This window comes from Morchella sextelata, assembly GCF_020137385.1.
Source record: "Morchella sextelata strain SCLS chromosome Unknown scls_1, whole genome shotgun sequence".
In the NCBI taxonomy this organism is placed as follows: domain Eukaryota; kingdom Fungi; phylum Ascomycota; class Pezizomycetes; order Pezizales; family Morchellaceae; genus Morchella; species Morchella sextelata.
Genome location: NW_025408616.1, coordinates 555108 through 567577, shown reverse-complemented (window position 1 = coordinate 567577; position 12470 = coordinate 555108). Strand labels below are relative to the sequence as shown.

At 54.4% G+C, this 12470-nt stretch overlaps 3 protein-coding genes across 3 annotated transcripts; 2 read left to right on the top strand and 1 right to left on the bottom strand.

Moving 5' to 3' along the window:
• Positions 1 to 1453: 1453 nt before the first annotated feature.
• On the top strand, positions 1454 to 3807 carry H6S33_000139 (uncharacterized protein; the record flags this gene model as incomplete). The annotated part of the gene is made up of 2 exons (XM_044831483.1): positions 1454 to 1487; positions 1568 to 3807. 2 exons carry the CDS (start codon positions 1454 to 1456, stop codon positions 3805 to 3807), a joined length of 2274 nt encoding a protein of 757 aa, XP_044699698.1.
• Positions 3808 to 5387: 1580 nt separating this feature from the next.
• On the bottom strand, positions 5388 to 9324 carry H6S33_000138 (uncharacterized protein; the record flags this gene model as incomplete). Its single annotated transcript, XM_044831482.1, has 6 exons — positions 5388 to 6188; positions 6247 to 6376; positions 6428 to 6533; positions 6586 to 6684; positions 6758 to 8074; positions 8160 to 9324. The coding sequence occupies 6 exons, from the start codon at positions 9322 to 9324 to the stop codon at positions 5388 to 5390; spliced, it is 3618 nt and encodes a 1205-aa protein (XP_044699697.1).
• An 828-nt stretch (positions 9325 to 10152) lies between these two features.
• H6S33_000137 (uncharacterized protein) lies at positions 10153 to 11045 on the top strand (the record flags this gene model as incomplete). Its single annotated transcript, XM_044831481.1, has 3 exons — positions 10153 to 10227; positions 10289 to 10628; positions 10735 to 11045. The coding sequence occupies 3 exons, from the start codon at positions 10153 to 10155 to the stop codon at positions 11043 to 11045; spliced, it is 726 nt and encodes a 241-aa protein (XP_044699696.1).
• Positions 11046 to 12470: the final 1425 nt, after the last annotated feature.

Sequence of the window (12470 nt, the reverse complement as noted above, 5' to 3'; positions counted from 1 at the left end):
CTGTACATGAACCTGCTCGACCCCAGATGATAGGGCGTCAGTTGTTCTGTCGAGCTGATTTACGGTCTAGTAGAGCGTGGGTAGTAGTCCCAGCTGGCCAGGTAGGTGACTAGTTAGCCCGGAAACAGCACTATGGAGTTTACAAGAGATGGGGGAAACCTGGGAATTGATAGCGAGCAGGGTTTGCTAAGACGTGTAGATTTTTGGCCACTCGCAGATAAGGACAAAATTGGCAGATGCCAAGGTTAAACAAAATAGTTGGGCAGTTGCAATATTTGTTGCATGTATGTGCGGAGGTTTTTGGTAGTTTGTGTGTAGATGTACGTATAGCTGCCTCCCCTCTTCTCTTCATTCCTGCCATGGATCCATGTCTCATGCTCACCCCAAGTAGGCATCCTTCCCTGATGGACGGGCAGGGGAGTTTTTCTTCTCCGAAGGCCGGGGATTTTGACCTTGTTTGCCCCCACTATGGATGCATAGTCTACATGTAGTCATATATATGCATCCCGTAGCCAGTCATAGTAAATCATTCGCCTACACTTTTCCATTGACTCATAGATGGTCGCACATCCGTCAGCAGGAAGATCAAAAGGTCTTGATTACATATCTCCATTAAGTATCAGCTTTAATGATTCGAGTTACCTCCCGCCAACCAGGTTTCAATGGTTTTGGGGAACATCTTGAGCGATTAATTAGTCTATATTGTAGATTGTGCAGGGAAGTCTTGTAATATCCATTGCCAGTATTACCCTCATATGAAATTCTCAGCTATATATCTGTACTTGAACTTTTAGTGTCTGCCTTTGTCGCCACGAGTTGTTTCGCCCACAGGATATGTGGCATCTAGGAGGTGGAAGCTTATCCAAAGACCACGTTTATTTGCTTGGATACATGTTGTACATCAACCAGCCTTCGATCACCTTCATTCCTCTCTTCCTTCTCCATGTCTCAGTCCTGCTTCCCATCCAGCCAATCTTTACTCGGGGCCTCCACACGTCTCGGCCCCGGTCACCCAGGCGAGTGATATCTCGTGCCCGAGACAACCCTGCACCGCTCACAAACCCTAACCCCATAGCAACAACGTCGATGGTCAACTGGTATTGCTTATTACTGACATCCGGCAGATTCATGTTTCAAGCAGAGGCCCTATCACTGCAAAACATCTCCGAGAACTCGTATTCCTTCCTGCCGTCTTATCTGCTGTTGCATTCAAAGATGACTGACATCTCCGAAACATCCGAGACCCCTCCTCTCCCTCCAAAGCCCCGCTGTTGCTGACATCGCCGGGCCGGGGAAACTGGAGCTCATATCACACAAATCAGACTCATAAATTGGAGCTGAAGTCACGATTCTGCGGTCACTGCTATTCCGCATTCCCACTCGTAGGCTTATCGCAATCTCGGCTTCTTGTTCTAGCCCTTATTCTCGGTATCGAAATCTATACACCGGCGTTATGGCAGACACCCGTAAAACCGTCGCCATCATAGGTATGCACCCGCATTCCAGTACCCCGAGTATCAGATCACTAGTCTATGGGGCCTGTAAACTAATGTCTCTCCCTCTTCAGGCGCCGGCCCATCAGGCCTCAGCACCGCGCGCTCTATGCTAGCCCGCAACATCACGCCTACGCTGTTCGAAGCCAAGCCCACCATCGGCGGGCTCTGGTCCTCCTCCAGCACGGCGGACATCCTTGCGCTCGATCCGGGGCTGACATTGAACCACTCGCGGTACACATGCTCCTTCTCGGACCTTGCCTGGCCAGAGACGGCGTCCATGTTCCCGCCCGTGATGGAGATGGGCAAGTACCTGCAGCGCTACCGCGAAAAGTACATCCCCGAGTCGGCGCTGAGGCTGTCCTGTCCCGTCACGAAGATCACAAAAGAGGATGATGGCAGCTGGAGAGTCGAGTGGGGGGGCAAGGTAAAAGAGGAAGATGGCGCAGAGAAGTTCGACTTCCTGGCCATATGCTCCGGCTTCTTCTCGGCGCCCTATGTCCCACCCATCCCCGGCCTCTCGAGCTTCAAAGGCGAGGTCGTCCATTCTGCAGACTTTTCAAAGCTGAACACAAAGGGCAAGAAGAAGATTGTCGTCGTCGGCGGGTCAATGACCGGCATTGAAGCCGCCGCAGATATTGCGCTGCAGCTCTCCTCGCAACCAGTCGAGGGGTCGGAAAAGCCGGAAATCGTGCACCTCTTCTCACGTCCGTTCTGGAACCTGGCAAAGTTCTTTGCGGTCCCGAACGAGGAGGATCCGACGGCGCCGCGCTTCCTTCCCCTGGACCTCCTGATGTATGACTTCAATTCGCGGCTTGCGGAGGTGGGAAAACCGCCAAAGTCGATGGAGGAGATCACAAGGGCAATGAGTGAGAAAATGAAAGGGTTTGTAGGGCACGACCAGGCGGAGCTGTCCCCCGAGATGCAGGTATCGGAGAAGTATATGGACCAGATGCCATGGGTCGCCATCTCGGACTCGTACAGCAGCTTTGTGCGCGAGGGGGCCATCAAGACCGTCCTTGGGCGTGTGGCGGCCATGGATGGAAACACAGTCAGGCTGGAGCAGGGCGAGGACTACAGCGAGACAGAGATCACAGACGCAGACACTGTGATACTAGCGACCGGCTACCATCCCGCCTCCACTCTCAAGAATATGCTGCCCGAGGATATCTACACCGCCCTGACCTCCTCCTCGACGCCCATCCCCGAAGACCCAAACTTTGCGCCCCTCCTCCTCTACAACCTCTGTCTCCACCCGGTCTTCCAACAGACCGCCGGCTTTGTCGGAATGTATAAGGGGCCCTACTTCGGCATCATGGAGCTGCAAGGCCGCTGGCTCGCTGCCCTCTTCTCCGGGCAGGCCCCCTGGCCCAGCACCGAGGACATGACCACGGCCATCACCGATCTCGCCGCCGTGCGCACAAAACGTACCGACACCGCCGAAACCACTTTCCGCCCGCAATGGGCCGCCGGCGACTACATCGGCGTCGTCAACGGCATCCGCGAGCGCCTAAACATCCCCTCCGCGCCCTCCCAAACTTCCTTCTTCCCCAACACAATGATCCCCGCCCACTTCGCCCCCGCCGACAGCCACGACGAATCCATAAAAGCGCTCTCCGACCTCCAATCCCTCCTCCCCCCCACGCCCACCACCAAGTTCACCGCCGCTGCCGTTTTCCGCGGTCTGCAGGGCCGCTGGTCCCTCTCTCGCCGCATCACCTCCCGAAACACCACCTTCCCCAGCGGCGTCTTTACTGGCACCGCCAACTTCCACCCGCGCGAAGCCACCTTCACCTCCCTCGTCCAGCACACCACCGCCACTGGCCCCGCATGCACCACGACAAACCTCTCACACACCGCGCCTCAAAAAACACCCGGCGGCGAGTGCGTCGAGTATCTCTACAGCGAGACAGGCACCTTCCTCACCGACACGGGCTTCACCATGACGGGTGCGCGAAGCTACATCTACCGCTACCATCCCCAGGAGGACACCATCACTGTGTGGTTCGTCAAGACGGATGGCAGCGGCGACGTGGATTATTTCTTCCACGCTCTCGAGTTTCTGCCTGCTGGTGCCGATACTACGAGTGCCGAGGCTGGGGCTGCGGGTGGGAACAGTGGGGGTAGTGAGGTCGATATGCCCGGCGGCTGGAAGGCAAAGAGCGAGCATCTGTGTGTCAAGGATTGGTACTGGCCGAGTTACAGGTTTGTATTTAGGCCGGGGGCGCCGGACCTGGAGCGGTTCTGGATCAGGTATAGGGTGGAGGGGCCGAATAAGGATTATACGGCGGAGGCGAGGTATAGCAGGCCTTGATAGCGGGTAGAGGGAGGGGGGAGGGGCTTTGGTTTTTTTTGTATGGTAGTAGTAGTTATGATGTCAATGATTAGTTATTCATGTTTTTCTATAGTGCTCAATGTGACTCTGGTTTGAGGAAGTGAAAGGTATGTGCATTGGATCAATTGTAGAAAAAAGGTGAACTGGCACTAGTATAGACCGTTACCATAATTGCACAACTTTCGTCTGTCTAAAGTACATATAAAATAACGACTTCGACTATCTAGTATATATATGCCCCCCCCCCCCCCCTCAGCAGCACGACCCCATTCCTCGAGTCCCCTAGTCTCCTGGCACACTTCTGGGCTGGGAACAGTGTGGTCCACGAGACGAGCGTCCTTGCGAGGACATGTCCTCGGTGACACACAAGGAAAGCGGTCCAAAAGCACATGAAGGAACCTCGAGGACAATACCTATCCTTGCTTCGAGGACTTCCAAGGGCAATTCTGGGCTATAATACACACTTGATATGCCACAATTGGATGAGATCGTGAATTAAATATACCTTTGGTTTTAGGGAATATCACTTTTTGCTCTACCGGACTTGCAATTGGAGGACAGGCAAGGACAGAGGTCAACGAAGACACCCCCAAACCTCGCCTCGAGTGTCGACTTCTCGTGAACCGCACTGGCTGGAATTATGGCCCTGTGATTGCAGCTTGAGCGGTCGGTTACCTTAGCTTCTCGCTCATCATTTGGTCTCCCCCATTCTCCCCCATGGTCAGGGTCGGATGTAGGATTAGGGTTTAGCAAAACTTTTTCAGACCATATTCTTTTATAGTATAGGAGATAGTAGATAGATGTAGATGTCTTTTCATTTTTTTTATTTCGTAGATCTTTTTATAAGTACAAGTAGATCTAATTTCATTCCATAAAAATACGAAGATGGAGCATTGGAGGGGAAATGGGTGGTTGGGGGTTTAGGTTGGGTAAGTATTTATATTCACCGTGTGGGAAGTTAGGGGCCTGGTAGTGGAGGGTTTTGGGAAGGCTAAGGTGGGTTGGTGGTTGGGTCACTCGGTGGTGTGGAGCATGGCGCGGTCATGGGGTATCACTCGTTGTGGTTGTTGGATCCCAACCATAGAGAAAGCAGTGTCCACGTCCACGTTGGGGTATATAAGTCTTTATTACGTGGAGCGACTACATGTAATTCTTGATTATAACAACAATATTACTGCTGGCTTTAGACTACTTATGTATACGCACTCTTATCTACCCAAATGGTTGGCGATGGGCAGCATTTTGTGGCAGTCGCTGCGGTTGTGTTAACGATTACATTGTCAATGACAACGTTTCATTCTGTAGTCTGGACGTGGCCCCAAGCTATCTCTACTTTTGCCTTCGAGCTATTTTGTTCTCTAAGCTGTGCATATAAAGAGAGAGCCTTCCTTGTCTCTAATCATCATCTCGGTTCTCTATTACTTCAAAAGATCATCTCCGAAAACAAGGAAATCACTCTAAACTTTCACCATCTACGTACGATTCTGTTTGATTCTTCATGGATATTAACCTCCAGAACATCGCTCAACATCTCACCACTATATAATTACTTAACCTACCTACAAAATGCCCCACCCCCCCTCTCCCTTCCCCTCCACGTTCGCCACCACCGTCACCTCCGTCCCCGCAGTAACCTTCACACTCTTCTCCCCCGTCCACTCCACATCCACCACACTCACCCTCCTCGTATTCCTCAACGGCTCCTTCCTCCTCGGCATCAGCACCCCCGGCGGGCCATCGCTCCCGCCGATAAAGCTGAGCAGCCCCGACACAAACCTCCACACCAGCACCACATTCTCGTCCAGGTCCACCGCCGCCAGATACCGCCCGTCAACACTAAACGCCAGGAAATTCGCCAGGTTGGTGTGGCCCTGCAGCACATTCATCTCCGTCGCCGACTTGAGATCGAAGATGAGTATGACGCCGGGCGACACACTGAGCGCCAGGCGCTGCGTGGGACGGTGGAACGTGATGGTGGGGTAGGCCTCGACCATCTCGTTGACGAGCTCTGTGACCGTCGGGAGCACCTTTTCGCGCAGCGGGGAGCTGGGGTCGAGGATCTTGACGACGGCGGCGACGATGAGGTTCAGGATGTCGCGGAAGAGGACTGCGTCTGCGCGGATGACGACGATGACGATGCGCATTGCGGCGACGCAGATGGTGACGGCGGTGGACATTGTTGCGGCTGTTGAGTGGGAGGGGGAGGGGGTGCCGTGGGCGATGTTGTTTGCGAGGCCGGAGCCGAGGAGGGGCGAGTTGGAGCGCGCGATGGAGAGGATGCAGTCGTGGAGGGTTTTGCGGCGGGACTCGGGGAAGGTGTCGGGGTCGGTGGAGGAGATGCGGATCAGGATGTGGATTACCTGGGGTGGTTTGTTAGTTTGCTTCACTGGATGTGAGTAGAATTATGGAGATACTAACTTCAGCAGGGTCAAAGAGCGATTGAAAGACAGACCAGCCATCGCCAACTAGCTCAATCGCAGTGTCCTGGAAATGGGGATTGCTGTCACCAAGTAACAGCTCCACCGAAAGCGCAACATTCTTCTTGACGCTGTTCTGTGGTCAGGAGAATATTCCTGTCGTGGCGATCATTTCCACTCACCTCGCTTCAATCTTGTCTGGGTAATCGGCTGTCAGTTTGCCCAAGATCACAACACTCCTCACAACATCTTTCGAGGAAAACAACTCTGGCGGGACCAAAACAGGTACTGAATGCCATTATTAGCTCACGACAACTTCAGTTGGATCAAGGCGACTTACGGAATCTTGACCAATACGTAACAGCGTCATCCCTCTGTTCGTGTGTCAAGCGCTGCATGCAGATCCGCATGAGAGTCCTCGCCGTCTTCCTAACGAGTACTGTCTCATGATGCAAATATCAGCAAAATAGTATATATATATATATATCTCTCCACGTCAAGGGACGACATACGATTGCGGTCCATCCAATACTTTGCAAAAACCCCGAGTGCCGGCGCCTTCCTCGCCGTGCCCTGGTTCAGGTTCTCCATCGTCCTCTCAATCACCGTCTCAAAGAACTCCTCCTTCCCCGCCGCCTCCAACAGCCCGCCCACAAGCGACAGCGCGGCCAGCAACACGATACTCGTAACGGTGTTCCCGATCCCCCAGACCGTATCCTCACTGCGCGTAAATGCCTCGGGCGACAGCAAAGATATATGCTTCCCTGCACCAATCTGCCCCAGCACCGCTGGGGTTTTCCTCTTGAAGAAGTACCCCGAAACCGATGTCCGCCACTCGTAGTCGTCCTGCTTCCCCCATCCGAGAAGCTCCTCGATGCCTCCCGGGATCAGCGCTGTGAGGAGTGACTTCGCGGCTATCAGCGCTGGATTATTCCCGACAACCACCCTCTCGTGGCGCCTACTCCTTTGCTTCGCCACATCCACAGATGCCTTCAGAGTGTCAAGCACACTCTTGACATCAACCACCATGGTCGGCAGCCCCTCTTCGCAGAACCGCAGACAGGCCTTCATTGCCGCATCGCCGATAGGGCCCTCGTTTTCCTCCTCGCCTTCTTCGACCTCCTCGACCTCAAAGGTCCCCACTTTTACATCGTGCCACCCCTCGTCTGCCAGGTCTGCCGAATACACGCCTCCGTTCCTGTCGCTCCCCCGACTCGACGGCGGCGGCTTCAGCACGCCCCCTTCCTCCTCCCCGAGGTCCCACTCCCGCCGCGCAGAGTCCTCATACGTGAGGAGGATGATGTTCTGCGAGGCCTTTGTGGCAAAGGACGTGAGGTGGAGATAGTGATGGGACGGGAACGTGGCCATGATCCTAGCGCGCTCCACATCCACGATGGAGGCCGTGCCGTCCGCCGACGACACAAACAGCGTCGACCGCAGCCGCTTCCCGAGGTTTGTGGGCAGCAGGTTTGCGGACGCGATGGGCGTCGCGGAGAGCGGGAGGCGCTTGGTGGATTGGAAGGAGGGCGATTCGACGATGAAGAGCTCGCCGGCGGTGCTGCCGACGACGAGGTATTCCTTGCCGCCTTGGACGCCGGCGTTGCGGCCGGTCGCGACGTATTCGCCGATTTTCACGCGCTTGAGGAGGCAGATGCGGGAGGTGGTGGGGATGGAGACTTGTTTGGTGGGGCTGTCGTAGGAGAGGAGGAAGGTGGAGAGGGTGTGGAGCTGGAGCGTGGAGCCGTGGGCGAAGACCATCATGTTTGCGAAGATGGCGTAGCTTGTGCATAGCGGTGCTCCATCCTCTGGTGGAGGTGGCGGAAACAGGACTGGTTATTGAGAGATATGGTATTAACATCACGGCAGACGACATTTTTAATAATGGTGTTTTATTAGAGATTAGAATGAGCACACCTTCTGTATTATCGCTCCATTTGATATCACTTCCACCGTCTTTAAGAGAAAACACCCCGACAGCTAAACCACCTTGTCTCTTTTCTGGAGTTGATTGCGAGAACGCAGCCACAACCCAACTCCCATTCCTTTCCGTGAAGGCCATGACCGCGGACTTCTCATCCTCCGGCACTGATTCCGGGCGAGTAAATGTACCAGAAAGACCCCACAGCCCCTCTTCCCCGCGCTGGATAACGCATCCATTGCCATTGTGCGTCCACACAAACACCAGCCCCCTCTTCTCAAACACCTCATACCCCGCAATATCCCCAGCCTCCATCTCGACCGATTTCCTGAGCACAAACGAATAGGCGCCATCCGCCGCATACACCCTCACACCCCTCCGCTGCACAAGGACATAGTCCCTCTCGGCCGCCCTCTCAAACCCCACCACCGCGCCCCACTCCTCCCGCGCGTCGGTGCCAAACAGCCGCTGATGCTCCTTCTCCACGCCCACCGCCGCGCGCCCGTCCGCCGACACCCGCTTCTGCAGCACCCACCCCTGCACGCGGCCCTCCGGCATCCACGCCAGTATCTCGCGGCCGCCCGCCGCCGCCACCGCCGGCGCCACCGCCGGCAGCGGCCAGTCGACGTTTCCAGCCCACAGCAGAACGCGCTGCAGCGTCTCGGCGTTCAGCACCGCGATCTCGGTGCTGCATCCGTACACGAGGACCACCGCGTCCTGCGCCGCCGCCGCACCGCCGTCGGCGGCGTGGCGCTCGATGACCTTGAGGCCCTTGGGCGTGGCGGAGACGGTGGACGGGGCGGAGAGCAGGCAGCGCCCGTCGCTGAGCGACCATTTGCGGATGCGCCCGGAGAGGTCGAGGCTTAAGAGGAGGGTCTCGCGGCCGCACTCGGTGGTCGCGGTGAGCGTGGCGAGCGCGAGGATGGGGGAGCGGTGGCCGCTGAGGCGGGCGTGGGGGGTTGGGGTTGGGGTTGGGGTGGGTGTGGTGCTGTCGGGGGGGGTGGAGAGGAGGAGGAGCTCGCCGCAGGAGAGGCCGAGGAGGAGGTGGTGGGGGAGGAACTTGGCGGTGGTGATGGTGGAGGCGGGGGGCACGAGGGGGTTGGCGGCGGCGGCGGCGGCGGGCCAGTGGGCGAAGGGGAGGAGGAAGGAGAGGGAGGTCATGGTGGATGTAGTGTGTGTTGGAGCTGTGGAGCTGTGAGCTAGATGGGAGCTGCAGCCCGAGGGGATGAGGTGTGGGGAATTGCTTCAAGGGTGAGAGGGAGCCGCATCACGTGCAGCGGATGGAGATGCATCGGTGGCGATGATGTAACGGGACGGGCCGATCAGTCACTTTGAAGTCTGCTGTGGATTGGAGGGCAGATGCAGATATCTCGCAGATGCAGACATCTCGCAGCTGGAATTGGGCAATTGAAGTAGAGATGCCACGGCTGAACATACATACATGCATCTACAATAACGAGTGCAGAATGAATGAATGCCCGTCCCCTTCATGCACAGAACAGCTGTGACCGGCACGATAGCCGTCCGTCAGCAAGGGAGAGCTTCCGCCCGTCGCCCGCACGCACGGGGCCGTTTCATTCGCTCCTTCTTTGCAGAAGTGGAAGTGCTCGGTACGCATTGGGAAACGCTAATCTTGCACAACCCCAATTCCGTTGAGAGCGAGCGAGCGAGCGTGGTGGTCCTAGCTACCGGTGCAGCTCAACCAAGTTTCTCTCTGGTCCTCTCCTCCTCCTCCTCCTCCTCCTGCTGCTCATCCTCTGCATCCTCATCCTCATCCTCATCCTGATCCTCATCCCTTTTCCTTCCTTAGACAAGCTTAAACATCCGGGCCCAACCCCCAAGACTTTTCCGCTCAACAGAAAACGCTTAAACGCTTAACCCACAGCTAGCAGAGCAGAGCAGAGCGTCAGAGCAAATAAAAAAAAAGCCATAGCTCCACCAAGAAACACTACTACCTACTACCTTAGACACACAGCAAGACACAGCACAATGCCCTCCTCCCGCCGTGTCAAGCTCTTCGCCGTAGCAGCCATAACCACCATCCTCATAATCCTATACCTGCGAGTCCGTCCTCCCCCCCCCCCCCCCCCTTCGTCTTGGACTCCCCACTGACCTCCCCCTACAGTCAACCAGCTACCCCGACAGCCAATCCCGCTACCTCAAAGCCCTCGTCGACATCTCCGACCAAGAGCGCCTGGCACAGCAGCAGCACGAGTCCCTGGTGCCCCCCGTGGACCACAGCCAGGACCTGTCCGACTCGGCGGGCGTCGCGGAGCGGCTGAAGGAGGCCGAGGACGCGGCGAAGAAGGCGGCGGCGGAGAAGGCGGGGCCGAGGCCGGACTCGCCGAAGAAGGTCGAGGAGAGCAGGAAGGCGAAGAACGGGGCGGCGAAGGCGAAGGAGGAGGAGACGGAGGTGGAGTATGATCCGTTGGTGGAGATTGCGGAGTATTTGAAAAGGGCGCCCAGTATGTTTTATTCCCCCCACCCATGGTTGTTTTTTTTTTTTTTTTTTTTTGAAGGGGGTGAGTGAGTGGTTGCTGACGGTGGGGGTTTTGTTATATATATATATAGTTGTGATCTTCTCAAAGTCCTACTGCCCATACTCGAAGCGCGCCAAGATCCTCCTGCTCGAGAAGTACAACATCGTCCCCGCCCCGCTCGTGGTGGAGCTCGACCAGCACGAGCACGGCGCCGAGATCCAGGCGGCCCTCGGGAAGCAGACGGGGCGCAGGACGGTGCCGAATGTCATGATCTCGGGGAAGAGCATTGGGGGCAGCGATGATGTGTATGCGTTGGAGGCGGAGGGCACGCTGCATGACACGATCAGGAGGATGGCGGGGAAGAGGGTTAGGTCTATTGCGATTCTTAAGGTTAAGGAATAGGTTTTTTTTTTTTTTTTCGTATTTTTTTTTTGTATTTTTTTTTTTGGTAGTTTTGCTTTGTAGGTAGGTAGGTAGGTAGGTATAGGTATTAGCATTGGTGGAGTTGGAATCTTAGCATTGGTATACTAGTGTTTGGTCTGTCTGGGTTTGGGCTGGGTTTGGGGGTTGGATTTGCATTCAGGGTTCTTTGTAGGAATATCTAAATTGAGAGGCTTCATTTGGTTTTTTTTTTTGTCTAATTATATAGCTTGGAATTTTATCCAGTATGGGTTTTGTCGAAAACGTAGGTGACTCGATACCAGAGTAGAAACTCCCCCCCCCCCAACCCCGGGACATCGTTTACCTTCAATTTTAACTGCCATCCCCATCAGGCCTAGGCCTAGCTGAGAGACAGTAGAGTAGAGTACGGCCGTGCAAAAAAAACCGCATTGATTACATGTACTTCTAGACCAACCTCATCAAAAAAAAACCCCCCAGCGGATACACAGATGCCTTCGATGTACGCATGAGGTTATTCTTATTTATTCACGTACATATATCCCGTTGTTGTTTTTTTTGTTTTTTTTCTTTTTCTTTTCTTTTGTAGCTAGGCAGGCTTCCAGAAGGGCTACCTACAAGCCAAGAATGGTGCGATGTTTGCATAATGGGTGAGGCACACACGCGGGCAGATCCCCCCCCCCCCCGGACGGGTGTGCACGTGTGTTCGTGGTGGTGGTGGCTTTGAACGTTTCTTTTTTTTTTTTTTTTTTTTTGCAACTGTCTTGGAGGTGAAGGGTGGAACAGCGACAACGGTAAAAGAAAGAAACTGGTATGGTATGGTGTGGTGTATTAGTAGTTATCATGTATGTACTCTAGCTACATATAACCGCACCGTACCGTACCGTACCGTGGGTGTTTTACCTGTCAGATTAGTTCTCGAATAATTACTATTCGGCCGGGAGAAGTGTGTAGGGCCGTTGAAGGTTGGAGAGAGAGCTTATTGTCGAGCTGTCCGTGTCAAGTGTTGGTAACGTATATACGGGACGGTCCGGGCACGAGTGATTGGGTGTGATGGTTGCAGTTGTTTGGTAGAGTGTGTGAATGGTGTAGGATCATGTTGTATCACCCGGGTGGAATGGGCTGTCTGTGCATTTCTGGTTTTTTGGTAAATGACTAGATGCTTTAACTTTATTTCGTAGTATATTCGTATTTATTTGTAGTCTATTCGTATTTATCTTCTTTAATTATAACTTGCAAGGTTATTTCTTAAAAGTTGCTCTAGGGGGGTCAACTTGTTAGTTCTTTCTGCTTGTTAGTTCTTTTTACTTGTTAGTTCTAATTGTGAATTTTCTCTATCATTTCACCATTTAAAACACTCTGTCGACATTTTGCAGTGCGTTCTTTCGATCAAACCGGACCGTCGTATATCACTTATCTGATCCGTTC